Raw genomic sequence first — 24,767 nt, forward strand, 5'->3', positions numbered from 1 at the left:
TCCTCTGACCACCCGCTGTAAGGGACCTGTAGGTCCTGCGGTCACGCCGCAAAATGCAGACCTCTACTTTGGTCAACGTTTTCAATTACAGTAAAACAGAGTGCACACATAACTACACTAAACTTTGAAAGCTGTATGTTGCTGATAATGGAATGCGACACATCAGACGTGGCCGTTATAATCACTGACGGAAAAAACATGTATCTCCATATTCACTGGTTAAAAACTTCATAAGTCCATTTGAGTTTGATTGTGGTTAAATATTTATAATATAACGATATCTACCAATATATGACCATATATAAAGACACAATAACAACTTTGATGACACAGAATAAATTTGTTTTAAATCTACATTTTTTTTTAATTTCATAAAAAAAATGACCGTTTTGAACATACGAGGTTTCCGCCTGACAGCGACGATATGTTACCCTCTTAAATCACACACATGATCCTTTTACGCTTCTGCCCTTACTACAAGCCTGACTCAGAAGTTGAAAGTTCCCAATTTACGATTACAAGTGAACGCAGCATAACCGGCCCTGACGAGTTCGGACGAGTTCTATTAACAGACAAACTGCTGTCAGCAGACAGAGGGAACCACATACACACAGATTGAAATACAAGTAAAAGTGCTTTCATTAGTGGGTCATACCAACAGTTCGGCGAGGAGATGAGAGATTGAGCGGGCTGATGATACTAAACAGATGGCTCAAGGACGAGCCGTCTGTTTAGACGATACTGCTGAATCAATGTACTTTCTTGACAATTTTGACATCTTTTGGGAATGCAGGCACCTCTTTAAGGCAGGTGGATTTTGCTTTAACAGGTCAGAAGTACAGCTGCTAAGTTCCGACATTTGTTCGCATATTTTTTTGCGCCAGGCACCGGCAGTCCCTGTAAAGGACAAGAGACAAGAAAATCCAAAACAAAAGATAAGATGGTGCTCTGGTGAGGGCGCTGAGATAAGGATGGATCATGGAGAACAGCGGACTCAGAAAGAACCTGCAACGTCAAAATCTGCACCCCAACTAGTGGATTATCCCCTAAAAGGGGCGTCTCCCCCAGCCCCAACAGGAGACTCCCAACCGTCAATACTGGAATCCAACTAGCACAATGCCATGATCTCATTTTTCCCCCATCAACCTCCCACATCATCCACCCCCTCCCACTCCACCACCTCGGAAACAATCCTCGACCAAAAGTCACCAAGCCCCCCCACCTCCTTTGAATCATCATATCATTGTGTCTGACTGGTGGTGGTGGTGGGGGGGGGTTCCTTCATCCTTTATATCTTATCTTAGGATAGGAATTGAGCGAATACAGAACTTTCCTAACTTTTCACCAAGTTAGGAATATTAAAAAGGATGGTATAAATCCTCCGGTCCGGATCGGCAATGACAATGAAGATGAAGAACTGTGTAAGTGTGAGTCAGAATTCAGGGCAACAGCACATGCAAGAGCATGAGTGTGAATGTGTGTGGACTCTTTCCAGGACCTTCACACAGCCAAGATGGAGCCATTAAAGTTTCTGTCAAACCCCCGGAAAGGCTGAATAACCAATGAGCATCCAACTATCACCAGTCTTTGACATCTTGATCTGCTGCTCCTTGTCTTCTACATATTCATGAGACAAACATTGGCCCTTCCAAGCTGTTTTAGCAAACTGACTAAAATTGAAAATGAATTACCAATGGAGGGTAAGACGCTACCTTGGTTGTAAAGCAGCCTTGAAGAACGGGAAATCGCATGGAAAATAAACAGAGTAGGAAGCATAAAAGTCAGCGAAAGTGTGAGGGCTGGCGGGATGTCGCGGGGTAAATGGAGAAATAAACAAATATGCTCATGAGTTTGTGTGAGCAGAGACAGACTGAAAAGCAGAAAGAGGAGGGTGTTGGAAGGACAAACATTATTTGATGTAGCTCAATAAACAGGCAGAGAACTGGAGAGTGTTTTTTTGCATTGTTTTTACAGTACTTTTGCACTACAGTACTTTTGTAAATATAACAATTTTAAATTTGATATTATATATATATATATATATATTTCTATTTCTGTTTCCCCGAATATATAGTATATTGTCCGTATACTGTATATTGTTGTTGTTAAATATGTTGTTTGTATAGCTGAAGTTTGCAATGAAAATAATTTCCCCCTGGGATTATTAACGTATTTCTGAATCTGATTCTGATTGATTTATCGCTTTGGAAAAGACCTTGATGAGCAAAGCATCACCACTCCCTCATGCCAATCAACAGCGGGGGTTTTTGTGTCTTTTTGGTGTCTCTGCAGCTCAATTAGGGAAACAGGCACTGAGATTCATCAACGTCTATGTTGGAACTAGAGAGGCTGTGCTGGAAAATAATTGTTTTTCAAGTCAGCCCCCCTTTTTTTGTTGTTTAGGAAGTTTACTTTATTGTGTGACTGCAAACCTGAAATCGTCTAGACTTTACCAGGAGGAGCTGTATGCGACAATGTGAATCAGCTTGGCCAGACGTCAAACGGATGAGTACAAAGTCTGTGTAATGTGCGATTGAGCCCATATGTGAATAGAGCAGCTCATTGTTGAGTGGGTGCGATGTCATGCAGCTCGTGCGAAACCGAAAGAAAACAAACGTCCGAGTGTGAAGAAGAAGGGTAATTTACAGTGGGGTGGAGTGACTTTTCCACTAGGTGGGACTCCGGTTGGCTCATCTATGTCTATTTCTGCCCCTTCAACTTTAGGTAAACCATTTTGTTCTTCATGTACTTTTTACTGCTAACCCTTCCTACCAAATAGCATCTATATGTAAAGAGGAGATGATTCAAATGTATAGAGTAGTCCTCTCAGATATCGAATTGGACTTGATCAATATTGTATTAGCATATATAAGTAAAAGTGTTAAGTATTTTTTTAACCTGGAAAGCATACAGATGGGTTTCTAGAATAAACAAGACCAGGGGCCATATTCAAAAAACATTTTCTCTTAGTGCTAAAAGTAGCAAAGGAGCACTAAAAGTTCTTGGTTAAGAGTAATTTCTTCAAACCTATTCCCAAAGCCTCTGAGACCAACTTTTACTAAGGAGTTGGACTCCTAAGCTAAGACAAAAGAGGCGGGGTTGACGTAGTTGCTTTGGATGACATCATGTTCATACCTTGTATGCCCACAGTGATTGGCTGAGAGGGAATGAGTCCCTAAGGGCGCACTCACACTGTCCGTCCGTACCGTGCCCCATGCTTTAGGGTACTTGCCCCAGAGCAGCCTTCAGTACAGAAAGTGTGGCCTGTAGGCCTGTTGTTTAAATGCAATGGTGTGAATGGAGGAAAAAAATCATAAGAATGTTATATAATGTTATAAATATTTATTATATACTGGAATATTTTGGATTCAACCAAGACGTGAGCGGCACATAAGCATTCTGTCATTCAATCCGCAATTGACAAGCCTCTGTATGGGGCGAGTTGGGATTGAGAAATGGGCTGGTCTCAGCCGTCTGTCTGCTGCAGCTCCTGGAGGGCTGAGTGGACAGCAGCTGGCTCTAACCTGCCTTTATCAGAATGACTGACAGTAGAAGTATTTTCATGTCAGCTCCACAGGGAAGAAATCAACACTGTTTATGTATTGATTCATTTCACTTCCCCGCCAACCACAAGTGAAGGGAATCTGCCTGTCGTAAAACAGACACACACTCAAAGAGAGATTGGGAGCCTTGATTAATCAATGCAGATATAGTTAATGAGTTCAAAACACATACACAGCAGGATATTTGTGTGATTTAAATAGCTGTCTATGCAGTTTCTGCTTCACTAAACGCGTCAAAATAGACTTAAAGCGCAAAAAACCCTCCGTCAGCCTCACAGAGCCTATATAATGACACATTTAATGAAATGGAAGCGGATCTGTTCAGTGAAATGTGCTAGTGAAGGAGGAGAAAAACGCGTTACGAAAAACGCTCTCAGTGGGATAATGAGCAGAGAGGAGACTACATCAGTCCACGCTCGTCTCCAGAATGAATTGGAGGTATCCTCACTGTCCTGCATTATCATACAGTGTAAAAACCTGGTTAGGGGTTACATCTCTCGCCTACTTCCATACACTGCCTCACTCCCTCTTCTCCTGGCAGTTCTAGCATTAGCTCTATGCTGTTGACTGTGTAGTTGCTGTGGCTGCTTCGACCTACAATGTTGGTGTTAGTTTGCCATCTCTCATTATATAGACTGACTTTCTCTCAGCACCTCCCACTCCTGCTGACAACCAGCGTCCCTGGAAGAAGTATGAGGTAAATGCAACAGGATTCATATATAGGAAAGAAATCACAAATACGCTGTAAGAAAATTCAGCATGCTACAGTCTGCTCCACTTCTCTCCAAACACTTAGCTGTGTGCCAGCTGACACCCGCTGTACCTCAAATTGATTTTTACTTTGTTTGTTGTAGGAATCTTTTGAACAAAAAAGCCCTCCCGCTGTGAAAAGGCTTTCAGTGATTTAATGATTTTTTTCTGTGGCCGCTGCTCCCAAGCATGCTGATCGATTCCAATAAAACCTGTGCGTGTATGCGTGCCACTGCGTATATCCATGTGTGTGTTTGCCATGTGAGTGTGTGTTTAGCCAACATGGGGCATGGTACCAAAGCAGCAGCTGTAAAGCCCTGATAGGAGGTTGTAAAGGATTTATTCAAGGGTTTAAAGGCATCGGGCTGCTGAGACATTACAACTACATCAACCGGTACATGCATGCTGCAATACATGCTGTTTTCTTTCTGATCATCCAGATGAAAATCACGTAAATTGCCCCTCATGATGTGTTGTCTCTATTTTGCTATAACTTAATTTGAATCCATTTTGGGTGCCGCAATGGGAGACAATCAAGGTTGTAGCAAAAATGTTGAAATGGTGCGAAATGATTGCTGCACTGAAGGTAAAAACTCACAATAAGAATTACATGCAATCAATAAACTGTTGGCATGACAACCAGAAAAGCACTTAATTATGATCAACATGTCCTTGACCAATGAGCAACCTGAATTAAATTACAGATATACTCAGTCAGGGCATTATGTTTTAAAATTCCTATCACAACAGAAATGAGGTGTGTGTGTGTGTGTGTGTGTGTGTGTGTGTGTGTGTGTGTGTGTACCTGGACTGTTCTTGAGTGTGTATCACTACATTTGTATTTCTGTGTGTGTGTGTGTGTGTGTGTATGTGTGTGTACCTGGACTGTTCTTGAGTGTGTATCACTACATTTGTATTTCTGTATGTTTATGTGAAAACAGTGCAGCCTTGACATGTATACAGCTTGTATAGTGTGTCTATAGAACATTGATATATGAAGGCTTTCTTTCTTCTTCCGTTACGACAGGACATTACTGTCAAAACGGAAGAAGAAGAAATAGAGACCTCATCATGTTAAGACCTTCATGTATTGTAGGTAGCAGGCTCATAGCAACTATCTTTTTTACTGAATAGCATGAAGATTCATCCCCTTCACTGTTCACAATGAAGCAAATTGAACATGACGTAATTGAAGCAAATTGAGAATAGTGGTTGTGTGACGCTTTAACCTGTTATCATTCTCTATTCGTTACATACGATCTTAGGAGGTTGGGGTGGGGTCAAACAAACACGTTGATTGATTTTAACGATATAGCACAATTCAACAACAAAGCATTTCAAAGTGCTTTACATGACACATTAAAAACATTGGAAAGGAACACATATAAAATGACATCCAAATCGCATAAAAAAGTGACATTTAAATATTATAAAGTGATATTCAAATAAAATAATAAAATAATTCCAATAATAATAAAGCTGTCAATTAAAGGGAATAGCAGTTACAGTTATTCTTTTAGGATTTAGTAATTTTTTGTTTGCTGGAAGGCAGCGGCAAACAGAAAAGTCTCAATTTAAAAGAGCTCAGAGTTGAGGCAGACCTGGGGTTTTCTGGAAGTTTGTCCTAGATATGTGGCACAAAAAACTGAACGCTGCCCCTCCATGTTTAGTTTTGACTCTGGGGACACAGAGCAGACCTGTCCCAGACGATCTGAGAGGTCTGGATGGTTTGTTGCTGAGCAGACACGTGCCTCTGTAAGTTTCCTTACGTGCTTAGTTAATGTCTCTTAAATAAAATATGTGGCAAACACTTGTTTTAACCCAAACCACATTCTTTTCCTGAACCTAAGAAAGTAGTTTTGTTGCCTAAAAGCACATTGAAAAATGACGCTAAAGGGATTCTAGCCATGTATCTGTAAGTGACGAGATGAGAATGTGTTACGACAAAACCTCCATGTTAAATATCCAGCAAATGTAATATACTTATTATTTTCCTTCCCTCCTTACTTTAACAATAACAATCTGCATTTATCAGAATTACTGCAAATGTATTTGTCTTAAAAATAGAATGTTAAGCAGAAAACCCTGGACTACCGAAACAGAAAGGCAGCAGAAAATAAAGACGAAGTGAAACAGCAGCAGAGAGGAGGGGCAGATAGAAAACAGCGCTGGCCGTGGTCATGGTTACAGATGGTATGGAGAGTGGAGAGTGAAGTGAAAGAGCAAAAGAAACACATGGGAGACGGAATAAGGGCGAGTGAGTGATGGAAAACGCTGGGCACAGTGTCTCCATCTCTTTGTCATCCGAATGCTCTCTAGCCTTCACCCTGAGGCTCTGCTGCTAATGGATTTACACGGGAGACAACAGTGGGTGCTGATACAGTGTGCTGCAGTAGCCTTGAATGCACATGGATATTGTGAACACGTATACATTAATCTGGGCTAAAGCTCAAAGGTCTAATCTGCAGTCTTTTCCATACAACTAGATACGCACAGATAGCTTTTCTTGCCGCTCAGGTCTTGTAAACTTTCTACAAAGCCTTCTGTAAGGTTTTTATGATTAACATCAATCAAATATAAGGTAGTAGAGGTAGAGCTTGTTTAAGCAAATCTGTTTATAAAATATTCATGTAGTATGAGGTCCCTAACTTGGAGCCAATCCCAGCTGACATTGGGCGTGAGGCAGGGTAGACCCTGGACAGGACGCCAGTCAATCACAGAGCACATAGGTAGATAAACATAGGAGGTTGCTATGAGGTGTCAGTGCTTACCACCACACCAACGTGCCGCTCAAGTTCCTGAATCTCGTCTTCAAATTAAACCATATGTGACAATGCACTCCCTTTGGTCCCCTAGCAATACACCTGCAAAGTATGAAAGTAGATCGGATGAATGGTTCTCAAAATATTTGAAGGACAAGCAGAAAAGACAGACAGACAGAAAGACAGACATAGATTCCTTGCTTTATAGTTAGATATGAAACTACTACAAGCAGCCTGTTAGCTTAGCTTGGAAACAGTGTAACATCATACATTGTTGACTTGACAGTTTGGCTTTTGTACAAAATTTATAAACAAGATCCATCGATCCATCATCTGCAATCGCTTATCCCTGTCAGGGTCGCGGGGGGCTGGGGCCGATCCCAACTGACATTGGGCGTGAGGCGGAGTACTCCCTGGACAGGACGCCAGGCTAACGCAGGGCTGATATACAGAGACAGACAACCAATCACACTCACATTCAAACCTACACCAATTTCGAGGTGAACACCCACACAGATACTTCTGACAGAACCAAATTAGCTGTTTCCCCCTGTTAGCCAGTCTGTTAGTCAAACTTAGCTAACTGAGTACTGGAAATGTAGTGATTAAAGAGTAGGAATCAATATTCTCATCAAACATTTGACAAAAAAGAAAATAAGCATATTTTCCTAAATAAATGCATATTATTTTACAAAATCATTATGTAGCCTATCTTACATGTAAAATCCATATCTAAACCAGTAAACTTTTACAATAATTGTGAAAGTATATTTCAATATAGCAGGAGGCTGTAAAAGTGGCACTAACTAGCTAGAAATATTCAAGTAAATTACAAAGTACCTAAAACATACTGTATAATTGAGTTATACCTGTATATTCCACCACTGAACATAAAATGTTTAACACATATGTTTGATTTTGTACAGGTCTTCTTGTGAAGTGACAGAAATGCTACAGAATATGTGTGCACTGCATCTTAGCGGAAAATGCTCCATTTTATGTGTGCACATATTGGGCCTGCACAACAGTTGTAATTACAATCGATCGACATTAAGAAGTCCAAATCACCTTTGCAATGTGTGTGTGCATGTGTGTGTAGTTCAGCACTGTGCTGAACAGGTGGCTCTCTCACCCCTCAGAAGGGATTAGACACACACACACACACACACACACACACACACACACACACACACACACACACACACACACACACACACACACACACACACACACACACACACACACACACACACACACACACACACACACACACACACACACACACACACACACACACACACACACACACACACACACACACACACACACACACACACACCGACCGAGTTTGCATCTGCTCTGGAGCATTAGAGCCATTTTTCTATGCTTTTGCTGTTTTTTGTGGCTTAAAATACTAGTAGGCTTACATCCTCATACATGGAGAAATCTCCGCAAGGGTGGCTGCTTTACGCATGCAGAGGATATGATTGATCCTCAGAGGAGAAAAACCGTCTCAGGATAAGGAAGATTTAATGCACAGGCAATACAGAAATATATAAATGTTCAAAAAAATCAATCATCAGTTGTGTGCATGCTCCAGGTATGTGCTCCTGGATCTATACACAATCTATACACGTCAAAAATATCAATCTCCAGTTCCAGTTCCAGTTTTGACAAGCTTTCTGATTTAACATCACCGATACTCTTCCTGTCCCCGTGTTCTCTGATTGCTCCTATAATGCCTGGCAGTGTGACTGGAGATCCCCCTGTAGTTCTCAGGAACGTTCACATCAGAGACCCATTTTTGTGCCATTTGTGGCTTGAGTCATTCCACACAGCAAAGCAGTAAGCTGGATAACAAGGTGAGCTATACGGTATAGTGCACCCAGGCCAAGGACCCATTGTGAAATGTTATACATCTAAAGAGGAGGTCATAGGACAATTTTGTATTTTATCCAGATGATTGACAGACTGTCAACTGGTAAACCATGGGACCAAGCCCACGGTATAACTTTTCAATGTATCTGATGCGCTAGATTGGAACTTTGCATTTGTGTGTTAGCACTTAATGATGTGTCAATCATGTTTCTCCACGAGAATCTAGTGTTATCCCCGTGCAATCGGCGCCTCCAAAAAATGTTTTTATATTTATTGTATTGTGTAATAGTGGCAGGGCCTGTAAAATATGTGCTTTGTTGAGGAAAGTGCAGCTTTGCTCCAGCCCATTGTTTTTAATGTAGAATAACTGCTAACAAAGGTCCACTAATTTGGTGATGAAGACATTTAATTTCCTTAAAATTCTTGACAATAAAAGTCCCCCAAATATTTTTATCATGAAACAGCAAAATCTTGAAAAGCTGGGATTGCATCAGCAGTAACTTAACATAACTCCTTTACAGTTCAAAGCAAGAAAGAAACAGTAAAATAAAGCAGGGAAACTACAAACAGGACAAATACTCATTATGCGTTGTGGAGATGACCAGGCAAGACCTACGTTTGATCATATTGCCCGGATTGTGCCAAAACATTTTCAACACTTATATGAGATCTCAGTGCGAGCCTCGCCACCTCAACATGTGGTCTGGCCAATCAGATCCTGATGCAAGCAAGATCCAACTTCGGAGGGTACAGACTTGACATTTAATGTGTCCTGTCACAACGATCATGTCAGGTGGGAGGCTAAAAGTCCAAGGATCCAGTCTAAGTCTGGTCTAAGTATTGTAAACCTTTGTTTGTGACACATCTTAATTTCTTCAATATTCCAAAATCCAATGGTTTTATAATCCCATCATCTTTTTGTCAAGACAACCATGGCGATGCAAAAACAAAAAATCTCTGCAGAACTCTATTAGACTTATAGCTATTTAAATAGCTATTCTTTGGCTACATTCAATTAAATCTGCTTTAATCGGACAAACAAGAATCGGCCAATCTCCCCCTCTCACCAGGAGAGAAGAAACCTGTTGTCAGCCATGTTGTTTTGTAAGTTCCTGTCACCACTTGGAAAAGTATTTTAAAAAGATGATTGTAAAGTTATTTCGTATAGTATATATGGTAAATTATAGGTCAAAAGACAAATAATGATTAATATAAACTTTTTATGTGACCAGAAACAACCTCAGGCCCAACCCAAGATATGTTAAAAATGTTTGCTGAATAAAGCAATTAAGCACGGTGTCATGGAGAATGTTGTGCCTCATGTTTGAATTTTAAATGGACTTGCATTGAAACTCACACTGGTCTGCCTGTCTGTCTCCCCATGACATCAAAGGATTTAAATACCTACAAGAGTGATTTAAAGCAAACTATTCAAAGGATAAGGATGGCAACCAGCTGTTTGTAAAGAAGATACGCTGTGTCTTTGTCTCTCTGGAGCTGCTCTCCGTCCTCTGTGAAGGTATTTGCAAACCTACACGCACACCTGAGTGCACATGCAGGTCACATACCCATAACCACACACTAACAAAGTCTTGCGCACACACACACTTTCAGGTTTAATGCAAATGCATTAAAGCTAACAGATGGGAGCAATTCCTCTCCTTGATGTGTGAGACACACACTTTTATAATGGCCATATTCTGCTCTTAACTTTACTGTGTGCTAATCAAAGGACAGTAATGCACCTATCGATGAGGGAAGTGGCACCAAATTGGGCAAGAGATGGCTGGAAAATCACAGTTGGATCTGAGAAGAGACACGCAGCGACCCTCCATTTGGGGGGGGGGAATGAGCTCTAATCTAATCCTTTATTGCCCCTGTGGTCATCCTCACTCACTGTCCTCATTGTTCATGATCCAACCCCTGCTGAGTTTGAGTACACGGGCACCTTTGCACATTACTTACAACTGCAACATAAATCTACAGACCTCTCAAACATTGAATTTGTTCCTCCAAAGGGATCAACAGTGATTTCAATCATCCACTATTCATTACACCCTACAATTCAGACAGACTGTTTATTGTTGGCATAGACTGGAATTAGGGTGTAATCCAACTTCTGAATCTTGTTAATAAACAAAATAAATAAATAATTCATTCCATTCAATTCCCCTCCCCCATCTGGGTAGTCCAGATGTCCCTCAGCCCAACAACGTCTTCCAGCCCTTCCTTGAGGATTCCGAAGTGTTCCCAAACCAGATAAATAATCCCTCCAGTGCACTCTTATCGCATGTGCAAACCACCTTAACTTGCTCCTCTCGACGCAGAGGAGCAGTGAGCTTCTTACCCTTCCTCTGAGGCTGAGCCAAGCCACCCTGTAGAGGAAACTCATTTCTGCTGCTTGGATCCACAATCTCATTCTTTAGTCACTACCCAGAGCCCATGACTCATAAGTGAAGGTTGGAGAGTAGACTGACAGTCTTCATGTCAACGGTCTGATACACTGCTGACGCCTCACCAACCTGTCTGTTGACCTCATGCTTCATGTTACCCTGACTCATGGAAAAGACACCAAGTAACTCACTCCCAACCCGAAGGTGTGATATAAATTAATCAACTTCAAATCTTTCTTAAAAAAAAACTTTTTGGGGAAAGACAAAAACCAACTAACCTGACTCCACCAGATGGATTGATTCGTATGATTCGCATTTGCTCAGCATATCCATCTGGGAACTCTCATTTGGAGATCTTTAGGGAAGGGGCGAAAATACTGGTTGCTGATTGGATAAAGCATCTGTCTATCACCAACATACAGGGCAAATCAACCAAAGGGCCGCATTTTGCGACAAAAAAATGAGCTGGCGACTGAATTTTACATCTGGTCGCGCATGTGCAGATGTGTAGTCTACACTGCGGCTAACCCAAGTACTAAGCAAAGACACCTCAGCACCACCACTGCTCTCTGCTAAAATTAACCCCCCTGTAAAGAAAATACTGAAATTTTAAAATAGTGTTAAAATCTCCTCTCTTTCTCAGGGACTCAATATTGTGTATCGTCTCGTCTTGTGAGCTGAGGGTCTCGTCACACCCCTTATTCTGAATGTATGGTATATTTCTTAATATTGTACTGTCATGACAGCGATGGTGCTGTCGGTTTACCTTCTATGTTGCATCTTGAAAAGAGCACAATAAAAATGTGACACTGAATTTGAAACAGCACATTGTAATTTCTGCGTCTACTACTAATTTACCGTGTGGGCCTCTAAAATTTCTGGTTGCGCTCCTAAAATTTTCAGTTGGGGGCCACAGTGCTCTTAGTTGAAAAAGTAAGTCTGGAGCCCTGAGAGTGTTGAGGCAAAGCACAGAAAGTAAACAACATGTTGGTAAAGGATATTTGCCGTTTGTATAATGCAGTTTGCACAATATCAGGTGCCCGGTCCATATTCTAAGAGAAGGACCCAAGAGAAAAAAGCGTTAGCGTGGGGCTTGCTCGATAGCTGCGCTCATCTAATCTGTGGAAGCCGCCATGTTGTTTACACTGCATAGTTGCTTCTTGTTGCGTCACACTTAAACTCGCCTCAAAACCAACGTTGGGCGTTGGCTGGGCAAACATCTCCAAATTTTCTCCGTTGCACAATACCAGACTGATCTGCATGTAAAATACAATGGTCGCAAGATCAGGATGGTCTCACAAGGCTAAAAACCAACAAAAGTGAGCCATATCAAAGAAAGGAAGAAAGGGGGGGGGAGTAGCAGACAGACAAGTACGAGTGTGGTTATTCTTACCCGGATGTTGTCGAAGGATGCTTTGTTAGTAACATCATAGAGAAGGAGGAGTGCTGAGGAAAGAGAGGAAGAAACATATTTAAAATAACTTGACAGTTAAACTCATCCGGACACATTTCCATGTATGTAAAAATACTCTGCATTTAGTTAAACATGGTTTTCCCTTTCAAAAAGTTTTTTTTTTTTAAGAAAGCATACCAAGCATATCTATTCTTCTCTCTAATTGAGAAACACCTCAATAAGCACCAAGCCCAGCCCACCGCTGCTGCCATAGTTACGCTATTGAATGCCCCAGCAACAAGCTGACAGGACTGGTTCCTTAGGTCTGTGATGAAAGAGACCCTGGATCTTTAGCAAATTTCCCTTTAAAAAGCCCAAAAAACACAGTGGTTTTGCTCTTCCTAATTTTCAACATTATTATTGGGCAACCAACCCCAGAGCTTTAATTTTCTGGCAGGATCAGCTCTTTCAACATAGTGAGCTTTGTGATACACCTAAGTGGTTACAGCTTGAATGGTACGCTGCAAGAAATAGCTCACTCTTTTGTTTCGCACAAAATATTATCCTTTGCATTTGGTAGAGGATGGTTTTTTGCTGCATAATTCATTTAGAAATTTTAAAACAAATTAGGAAGGTACTTTAATGACCTGATTTTTCTAAATACTCTATTTGTTTTAACCATAGCTTTGTTCCAGCTCAGTCTGATCAAGCCTTTGTAGTCTGGTGACAAACAGGTCTGGTTACCTTCTCAGACTTCAGCTTCATTCTATTAGTCAAAGGAGAGCTTTTCTCCTCCTCAATGCCACTTTTTTTCCCGCTATTTACAAGTAAGGCATTGTGTTAATGAAAATGTAAATAACTACATAAATCCTAGCATGGAGCACATCTTTTTTGCTATAATGAAACAAAAGCCAGGATCTTAACACCTTGTTTCAAAATTGGTAGCATTGTTTTCCAAAGTTTCACTTTTGTCAACAAACCATATCAAGTCTGCATGGGGGGCAGATCTTGGTACGAGCTGTCTGATGAGGTGTGGAGGGAAGGGTTGGTAAAGATTCCCTTAGGTTCAAGTAATGCCAGGTTGCAGCTGATACAATATACAATCATGCATAGATTACATTACTCCAAGGTAAAATTGAGTAAAATGTATCCTGATATTTCCAATATTTGTGACATTTTCTCTTTGGCTCTCAGCGGAGGCGGTCGCATTTTTCCTTCCCTCCTCTCCCTTATCTTTCCCTGCTTTGCTTCTCTTGTCTCGTCTAGTCTTCTGTCTTATGTATTTATTTTTGAGAGACTCTCTCCGCACTGCTCTCCGAACCTAAAGAATTATGGAATTGATCAACTGGTCTCTGCACGCTATTGACACCATCTTCTCGATGAGAAGCCCGGGTTCGGGGGAACCTGACTGTCCTGCCGGAAAGTTTGCAGCTGGCTACACGATGGACGCGTGGGAGAGGTGGCGGGTCGTGTGCCTGGCGGCTCTTTCTGTGGAGGACGTCGAAGACATCTACCTATTCGGAACCGTGATAACAACTTCCCTGCTGATTGGAATAGGCACGGGCCTGGTTTTATCAGAGAATTCGGGAATCCATGGCAGCTGCCAAGAGCCCCACATGGCTGCCTGGAATGATTGAGGCGGTGCGAGTCATGGGCACTCAGACTGTGGCTTTGCACCGTAACGTGGACAATTTGAGCCGCGATGTGGGTACCATCAAGGAGACGCTCATGGCTTTGCAAAGGAAAGTGGATCGTATTGCTGACCAGAATGGACAAAGAGAGTAGCCGCGACATTGGAATGTGGCTGCTCGTCCCAAACCCAAACAACCCCAATCTTATCCTTTTCGGCCTCCCCAACCAGCAGTGGCCTTGGCCAAGGCTGCTGCTGGAACAACATCTCCCCTGGAGAACACTGCAGTGAGACGCTCTTCATTCCTTCCCCCACCTCCCATGGACACCTGCTGATTGTTGACTCTGCCTGGGTCATGATCAAGGCCGTCTCCGTTGGATCAGACTGAGGCACCGAGGCTGTGACGCCGGGCGGGGTGACGACCCAGGCTCACACATACAGTGACATTATACATTTATACAGATATGCATCCACCCTCCTCCCCTATCCCGCGTCTCTGCAGCTTTGTACCCCCCCCAGTGAGACAGACGGGTCCGTGACCAGCGCCGAATATGGCTGCAGGTCCGGGTGGGTGCTGTCTCTTGGGGTTACACCCCCCACCCTCACCCCCTCCCTGTTGCTAGTCTTGAGTTTTTCTGTTGTAAGAGTGATTATGTGCTTTTGTTGCTGAGGTGTTTTTTTTCCTGTTCCCACACTGCACTCCCTCTGGAGTACAGTCTGGGGGTTGCCTTTTTTTCTCTCCTCCCTCTCCTCATGTTATGCTGTAACTTTCTCAATCCAATTCCTGCCTCCTGTCCTGTCTACCCCTCTGTCACATTGTATGTACATGTATGTTTGGACAGGTGGCGCTGCAATTTCGCTGGTACTTGTGACTAGTGACAAATAAAGGGCTTCATCATCATCATCATCATCATCATCATCAGATGCAACTGAAGAATAGGGACCCTGGGGCAAATGTTTTGGCTATGTCCAAAGATTTTTTTGGCAACAGACTTTCTCATGGTACAGTAATGTTTATGATATGCAGCTGGAACCTGAACTTTTTGTAATGTTTTGTTGCTCCAAAGCCTCTTTTTCACTCCCACGCCCTATGCAGGTGACCATCAGATTTGACACTTTGATGGCAAAAAGGTTGTTACTATCCTCCTAGCTTTTCCAGATGGCTCAGGGAAATGGTCTCAGGGATACGCCTTTAGGGGCTTTGTAGAAATCCAGGCACAGTTACACCATCCGGGGAGTCTGGGGCCCCATTTCTGAACATATTAACATTTTGTCATATTTGTAGATGTTTGGGTAGGGTTTGTGTTTGTTTGTTTGTTTGTTTGTTGTTTTGCTTGTTTATCTCCTGTTTTGGTTTTGTGTGTTATTGTCGGGGGGTGGGAGGTGGGGGGTTTAACTGTTCACTGATCTTGTTTTTTTGTGGTGATTTTGGATAGATTTTTTTTTTAATATAATAAAAAAGCAAATTTCACTTTGAGACAGATAATTAACAGAATGCTCAGGGGAATATGCAGTTCCAAGGTTTATCATTAAATCCCAAACAGGTGTTCCAATCAAGCCACAGTAACTGTTCACTGATGAGGTGGAGCAGATTTTTCTGCAGTCAAAAACATACCGCAGTGGTCGTATCAGTGCACACAGTGAATTACTCAACACTGATCATGACCAGCGTTTATGCCAAGCTTCCAGTAACCCATTGGATAAGAATAATTCTGCTTTACAATTGCAGATCAGTTTCCAGAAAAAGGCAGGAAACTGTGGGAAATACATAAGTCTTAACAAAGAGTGAGAAGACATGAGAAAAGAAGAACAAAATGGAAAACATGTACACTGTGATGTGAACATGGTTCAAGGTTGTGCTGAATCATGGCATGACCCCTATGCACTGCAAACCTTAAATTATCCAGACATTAGCCAATGGGGCTGTATGTGTGAATGCAATTATCCTCAAAGACTGGGTGATCTCAGAGTGGGCTCGTGTGAATACAGCTGCATATTCTCCTGTGTATCCACAGAGTTGAATGGGGTGTTTTGATGACGTTTTCTACCATGTGTCGGCAAACAGCAGAGCAAAACAAACCTTCGACAGTGAAGAAGAAGGTTGATTGACGTCAATGAAAATGTCTAATTAGAGAGACAAGATTCAGAAACTTCTGTCAGTAGGGGCCAACTCTGAAATCATCAGACAAATTCAAAGAATGGCAAGAGATTTGGTTGTTTGTAACCAAATTAAAAACCGGCTTTACCCTCCCAACTGCACACTCTACCCGGGCACCACCCCCTGTGTTTAATCATGAGTGCATTTCCAGTAAGTGAGAACAAGACAGAGAATCTGTGATCGTATGCTGCATAAGTCTAAAGTCAGGGCTATCTCCAGACTTGACATAGTCTGTGGTTCATATGTGTAAAAGGTCTATAGATAGCCACCTTCTGATAAGGTGACTAGATGTCCCCAGTCTCTGGGGACAGTCCCTGGCTACTGCTGTTCCCTGAAATATCCCTGGTCACTGTGAAAGATCTCCAGTGTTACCATTTTTGTTTTTCAGAGACAAAAACAATATATTTTGTCTCAGAATGATTTCAGATCAGACGGTAGGGTGACCAGATTTCTGTTATCACAGCATTATGCATGTAATTCCGTCAAAAACAATTCTTTTTAAAATAAAGTGAACTGGGGTGGCCGGTGGAACAGTGGTTAGAGTAGTCGCCCCATGTAAAGAGGCTGAAGATCCTCCAGGCAGCAGCCGCGGGTTCAACTCTGACCAGCGGCCCTTTCCTGCATGTTTCACCCTCTCTCTCTCTCACCCCATTTCATATCTGTCCTATCTAATAAAAGGCTTGAAAACGGCCCAAAAAATAATCTTTAAAAAAAGTATTCTATAATACTGTCTTTCATCTCTGGCTTTGTTTATCATAAGCAGCAAAGCTGTAAATCAATTTCTGTCCTGTCTCTGTGCTAATTCATGAAGCCTTTGATCCAGTAACAGAGTTATCTACAATGCCAAGTCACATGAAATTGGATGTTAGGGTGGAGATATTCAATGTTCAAAATGATTCTTAACTGTTGCAGTTGTAGTAATTTACAACTGACCAAATCTAAATCCCAAAGGTGGCATTTCAAGTTAGAATTTAGTTATAAAAGCCTGATGATTATGCAGCCTTTTGGAAAGTCAGCCCAGTGAAATCAAATGCATTTCATGTCTTGTAATTCTTGACCCTAGGAATATACCACTTTCGAATCTGAAAAGGTAAACCAATGGTGAAGTGCCTTAAACCTCCATTCTTTCTTATGTCCAGCAGGGATGACTCGAGTAAATGTGTGTGTGTGTGTGTGTGTGTGTGTGTGTGTGTGTGTGTGTGTGTGTGTGTGTGTGTGTGTGTGTGTGTGTGTGTGTGTGTGTGTGTGTGTGTGTGTTTGTGTGTGTGTGTGTGTGTGTGTGTGTGTTTTCACTTCAAAGTTAACGGTTACATCATGGTTACCTTAAAATATCTTGATCAGCATTCGGTTGGATCTTGCTAACAAAGCTAATGTAAGTTGGCCAGCACTAAAGCTTTTTGACCAGCTCTGTGTCACTGCAGTGAACACAGCCAGTGACTGGAGCTCCTCGCTCACCTGCTGGCAATAGTCTGCCAGATGGCTTGCATCAGCCGGTTGCAAAATCGTCAGTTTCTCTCGTTTAGCTTGCCGCAACCCCATTGAAATGTGTTGAGGCGAAGCTTGGAGGTTACTTAGCGCTCCTCTCTAGCTCTATTTCTTGTCCAAATATGGTCATTTCCCATTTTAAAAAATAAGGTTGACAACCATAATGCCAATCCCCTCTTTTCATACCTATGGACAACGTCACAGTAACTTTGTTCATCTCTTTTACAGTCTATGCATGATACTCAAAGACACTTTACAAGGTCCTTTTGAAAGGGACAGAATGGTGCAATCTCTCATGTATTTGTGGCGGATCTGTCACTCTAGGTTGGGTGCTTGGTTCTGAGTGGTGTAAGGGAGACTTTGGGAAAGAGTAGGGTGGTGGAGAAGGTCAGTGAGGTAGGAGGGGGCCTTGTTATGGAGGGCTTTGTGGGTGAGGAAAAGGACTTTAAATTGGATCTGTCGCAGGACAGGGAGCCAGTGGAGGTTCTGGTGATGTGATTCCGAGAAAGGGAATGAATGAGCAGACCAGCAGCAGACTTCTGGATGTACTGAAGTTTATTTAGAGCTTTGTATGATGTGCCATAAAGAATGCCATTGCAAGAATCAATTCTAAATGTGATGAAGGCATGGATCAAAGTTTCGGAAGCATTCCGTGTTTTAAAACTCATGCGGTAGTGATTTCTGTCATGATTTTGTTCCACTGTCTCTTACACAAGAGAAACACAAGGGAGCAAAACTTCTGTATCGTCTTCCAGTGTTAGCTGAGCAAAGTGCTGAGCTCCACCATATACCAAAGCATTTAGTATTACACCTAACATCACTTGTGAATTCTAATTACCTCCAACTGCACCATGCTGTCATGCAAGAAAATATCACCTGCAGGGTGTGCATTATAAAGCTCTGTCAGACAGAAAAACTCATTACACCTACGATGGCAACTGTAACTCATTTTCTCAGCTGGATCAACGTTCACGTGGAATAATTAGGCTAAGCTAATATCCTCCACAACAAACATCCTCCTACTGCATGTAATCCCTCCAGCCATCTTCTCCTTTATTTACATCACAATCCATCCTCATTACAAAACTCTTTTCTAACCCCTTACCTTGTCTTGTCTGTTCCAGACCTCCACCCCTATTTTCACCAATCTATTTTGGATTAAGTCCACAATTTGTTTATTCCAGTCCGACAAATCTGTGAAGGGTGTTTAATTAGTTGTAATTACTGTGAGCATGGCCTTACTCTGTCAAACTGGGAAAACACAGAGACAGGGTTAGAAAAGAGGGAGGAAAAAGAGACAGCAGAGAGCAATGGCATGCCCCACAAGTTAATATCATCTTGCATGGCTCCTGTGTTTACCAGTATACTACAAAGAGTTGCTTTCTTTCACCCTACCCTAATCCAATTACATCTTGCCAAGTGCAAAAGACAGATGACGCTAGAGAGTTTTGTCATCACAGGCACATTGTGGTGCCAAAACAGTATAAGACAGAAATAACTCTGAAAGATGGAGGAATTTATGCTAAAGGGCACAGGAAGAGATAAAAAATGAAGAGGCTGGCGATAGTGAGAAAAGGAGGGCAGAAGATTCAGACAGGCAGAGACAAAAAGGTGAGTAAGATTAAGCATGTTAAAAGAAGCTAGATATTTCATTGATCGACCTGTAACCTCACCAAGGAACCGTGAGACAAGACCATGATGACAAATATGACAAATATGATAATGAGAGAGTCTGAGAGAGAATAAAAATTGAATTCCTCTGTGGTTTGGTGTCTTAAAAAGTAGGTTGAATACCAAGCCCCCACCAGAGGGACTTCCTTGTTGATCCAATATGGTGGGGCCAAAAATTGCAGTTCAGCGAGTGTCCACTAGGGGCTGGTTTCATATTAGAGCCGTCGTCACATCAATGCCCTTTTTTTGTAAGAGGAAGTGAGGAGGAGTTAAAGTCTGACAAGCTGGCGACTCCCTTAGGCGAGTCCGATTAGATCGGATGTAATTTGAGAGAACTGACTTCAACAAGTATGCTATGTCCATTTTTTATACAGTCTATGGTGAATACACACACTTGGTTCCGGGGTTATAAAGCTATTATACAGCATAAAAAATTAAGTAAAAAAAGCGATCAAATATTATTTTTTCATTTTTTTAATGAAATACAAGTGTTGAACTGCATCATTTATACTTTAGTGGCTGCACAGACAAGTCCCAACAAGCTCCTCCAGTTCTGATGTGTGTTTCAGCTGCTGTGCAAAGACCCAACAATAACTTTGCTTTTTTTGACTTTGTCCAGGAAACTAACCTAAACTTTTACAATGCTGTTGTATGTATGTACAAACGTTGATCACCACCAGCACACCAATATCATAACAATATCAACTACTGACTTGACTTTGTGAGCCACTACCACCTTAAGTATCAAAGCTCTTGCAGGGAAACCTGAGCAGCAAGAGAAGTGATTCATAAAGAGCACTGCCATCCATCATCACTCATATCTGTGTCAATAATCACTGGCTGACCTTTGCTGCTCTCCTTCCCCTGAATATGTCACATAAAGAAGTGATGAACGCAGACATATGCATACAAATGCAAATACACATAGGCCTGCAATACACAGTGTTTTTAAATGATAGGTGACTTTTAGGTTATGCTAAATATTGTTCCTAAAATCATACCATCTGCAACTGCAGCATCAACCAGTTTTTACTTTTACCTTTATTTAATGGGGTGTGTGGCTGTCCTACTCCATGACATCACAAATAAAATATGTTTTTCTTAAAACAAGACTGTTATCATACAGACTTGTGGCTTCTACAGTTGCATGAACCATTGCTTGACAACCTCAAAGCGGTACCTTTTATGGTTGAGACATTATGGCTGGAAAAACTATTCAGCACTTTTTCATTTGAAATTTAAAAAGGACATAATTTTCATTCATGTACAATAAATATAAAGCTAAAGCCAATAGATGGTTAGCTACAAAAACAGAGGCAAACTAGCCTGGCTCTTTCCAAAGCTAAAAGAATCACCCTCCCAGCACCTCTGAAGCTAACTCATTAACATTTTCTATGTGGTTTGTTTAAAACACAAAAAAATCTGAGTGTAAAAAGGACATGTTCTAATTTTACAGAGGGATCTGTGCGGCACCACCATGGGGTTGCTACAGGCCCTGTGGAAGTGCTCTGGTCTTAGACGTTGTAATTCCACCATTTGGCCCTATGTCAAATTGGCTTCTGCGTCCATCACATGATGCCTTAGGGCCAAGAAAGACTTTTTCCAATTGACACTTGGAGAAAGTGATGCAATTTAGTTGTTACTTTTTCAAGCAGCACCGCCAATGACTAGTTTTGCTATCAGAATTTGAACCACTCAGTCCGATAACGTTTCAAATGTCTATTAAATAATGTCTATTAATGCACGATTAAATCATTTAATACTCATTTAAGCCAGAGCACTAAACCCAACTTGGTTAGCAGCCTAATCAGCCAGCGTCTCTTGTGCAACTGATATATGGGCCCAAGAGAAGTAGTGCTGATCATCCAGGTATTTTAAGACGCAGCAATTTAACTTTTTGGGTTTCATGTGCCACTGAGCAACTTTCAGAGGAATGAACAGGGCTCCTCCTCAAACGCTGTATCCAGTTTTCTTTAAACATTCATGTGTTGCCAGGTAACCTGCGGAAAATTCAGGACATTAGCTGACCATGGAAAAAAAAGGCTCCAGCACATAACTCCCTGTGAAAACAGAGCTAGTTGCATTTTTGTACATGAAACTTTGTATGGAGCCAGCCTAGCTGTTTCCCCCCTCTAGTATTAGTGATAACTTATGCTAATCACCTGCGGTCGAACTTTACCTTTAAGTACATTAAGCTGACAACACTTCTACTTGTTAGGAGGCAAAGATAGGATTTCAGATGCTACTTTTCTAGATCGACTTACATGCACATTAAAAATGCAGCCTGAATATTTACACCAACTTGCATATGACTGCTATGTATAAACAGTCCTTCTTCTGCTCCATTACTGCCTTGAAAATTAAAAGCACACCTACTAATGCTCCACTGTGCATCTACTAATGAAAAGTGTGCGTCACATCTGACTGATGAGATTCAATTTATTCCCCCAGGCAAGTTTCTGTCCTGGCATTAATGTTACCTTATGACAAAATGAGAGTGATGTCTGAAATTGCTACCTGCATCCCCTTATTTCATCACCTTCATTATTCCTGTGACAGTTCCAGCAGCAGTTGTCATTTCTACCTTCTTCTAGCTAACCACAGCCCACGGAGTTCCATGCTACAGTCTCCATTTTAGAAAGGGGTGGAAATATCATGATGACAAGCGATTACTAAACTCCCCAGGTGTAATAACAGCTGAAGTGATTAATATTTGAAGCCAATCTTTTAAGATAAACATTTAAGGGATATGAACAGGTAAAGTATGTGGAATATGATAAATGGATCATATTTAAAGATGATGAAGTTAGACAGACATTTTAAAGTATAGACAACAGTGAGTAGGCTAGGCGCGCGCGTACACGTACACACACACACACACACACACACACACACACACACACACACACACACACACACACACACACACACACACACACACACACACACACACACACACACACACACACACACACACACACACACACACACACACACACACACACACACACACACACACACACACACACACACACACACACACACACACACACACACACACACACACACACACACACACACACACACACACACAGCCCCCCACCCCTTCTGCGCTTCCACTCAACTCACTTCACACAGATGCCCCAGACTAAGCCTCAAAGCCTTAAAAATGCCTTTGACTGTGACCTTGTATCCGTTTTAATATGCAGGAAGCTAGTGAGATGTGTGTGTACATGTGTGTGCGTGCATGTGAAGAAAAAGACAGAGAGAGCCCGATGATGGATCGCACAGCTAAGGGCTCTCCCTATAGTGGAGCAATATCTTCAAGGTGCGTTTCCAATCGCTGTTTCTCTCTTTTCCATACCTCTCCCTGCTTTTCTTTTTCCCTTCATCTTTTCTTTTCTATCATTTCCATCAATCCCTTCAAACTTTATCGACTCAACTCTTGATCAGTGCTCCCTCTGCAGCTGTCCGTCCTCCTGAGTCAGATGGGACGGGGGGCAAGCCCACATGAGCTGCTGCTGATTGAGGCCTCCAGTTGCTCATTAGTAGTGAAAGTAGTGACCCAAGAAGACCGAATAGAGAGAATATAAAATGATGAAGGCGGCATGGGATGAGGCAGAGCAGACCGGCAAAATGATGTAATGACACTGATTGAATATGCAATAGATGTAGTAGATGTGTCTTCCTGAGTCCTTCAATTGTCATTTGTCACTATGTTTTCTATGTTATTTTATTTTACCTGTTAAGCTCAGTTGTGCCATGCTAGTGACATTGTGGCACCCAGTCAAGAACAAGTTGAAACTCACACTGAGTGGTTAGTAACTACACTGCTCAAAAAAAAAGAAAGGGAACACTCAAACATGAATGAATGAAATATTCCAGTTGAAAATCTTTATTTATTACATTGTGGAATGCGTTGAGAACAAAATAACATGAAAAAATGATAAATGAAAAATCGAAATCATTAACTCACGGAGATCTGGATTCAGAATCATACTCAAAATAAAAATGGAAAAATACGATTTCAGGCTGATCCCCCTCGGTGGAAATTCAAAATGAAGATCAGTAGTGTGTGTGGTCTCCACGAGCCTGTATGCACTCCCTACAAGGTCTGGGCATGCTTCTGATGAGACAGATGTTCTCCTGAGGGATCTCCCCCCAGACCTGGACCAGGGCAAGCCTGGACAGTCTGTGGGTCGACATGCCGTCACTTGATGATACAAGACATGTTGTCCCAGAGGTGCTCTATTGGATTCAGGTCTGGGGAATGGGCAGGCCAGTTCATAGAATCAATGCCTTCTTCATGCAGGAACTGCTGACACACACCAGCGACATGAGGCAGAGCATCGTCATGCATCAGAAGGAACCAAGGGCCCACTGCACCAGCAATGGGTCTGAGGATCTCATCCTGGTACCAAATGGCAGTTAGGGTACCTTTGGCTAGCACATGGAGGTCTATGTTTCCCTCCAAGGATATGCCGACCCAGGCCATCACTGACCCACCACCAAACCCGTCACGTTGGACGATGTTACAGGCAGCAGAATGTTCTCCTTGGCGTCTCCAGACTCTTTCACGTCTGTCACATGTGCTCAATGTGAACCATTTATCATTTATCCGTGATAAGCACAGGAACCAATGGAGAATATGCCAGACCTGGTGTTCTATTGCAAATGATAACCATGATACAATAACCAACTGCCTGTTGTTTTTAGAACAAGGTTTTCAGAACTGGTTAGCAGTTTCATACATCAGTGTTTAATTCTGCAGAAGTGCACCAGCTGAGTCCATGGATGAAGAAAGTGTCTGTAATCTAAACAGCTAAAGTCAGTTAAACAGGTGAAGTGAAGAGAACATTGTCTGTAGCCAGTTACATAATGACCGGTAACACAAGGAACGCTATTGTGCTGTTGTATCTTTTGTTGAGCTAGAGTGTCACAGGATAAAATAGAGTGTTGATGCCACCATTCTCTGCGAAGGAAGTGATGCAATTTACGGTTAGGCTAAGTGAGCACTGCGCCAGACTCCATTTAAAAAATAGCCTTTTACATACTATGATATATCGTAATTTAAGAGGAAATCT

The 24,767-nt window shown here is 41.9% G+C and overlaps 1 protein-coding gene across 1 annotated transcript in view; it reads right to left on the minus strand.

Moving 5' to 3' along the window:
• The window catches only part of rab26 (RAB26, member RAS oncogene family), a 104,953-nt gene that overhangs the window by 19,596 nt on the left and 60,590 nt on the right, over window positions 1-24,767 (minus strand). The window contains exon 5 of the mRNA XM_083933054.1: window positions 12,740-12,792. Within this exon, the coding sequence (XP_083789180.1) occupies window positions 12,740-12,792 (53 nt within the window). The remainder of the gene's footprint in view (window positions 1-12,739; window positions 12,793-24,767) is intronic.

This window comes from Echiichthys vipera, assembly GCF_963691815.1.
Source record: "Echiichthys vipera genome assembly, chromosome: 18".
Lineage (NCBI taxonomy): Eukaryota > Metazoa > Chordata > Actinopteri > Perciformes > Trachinidae > Echiichthys > Echiichthys vipera.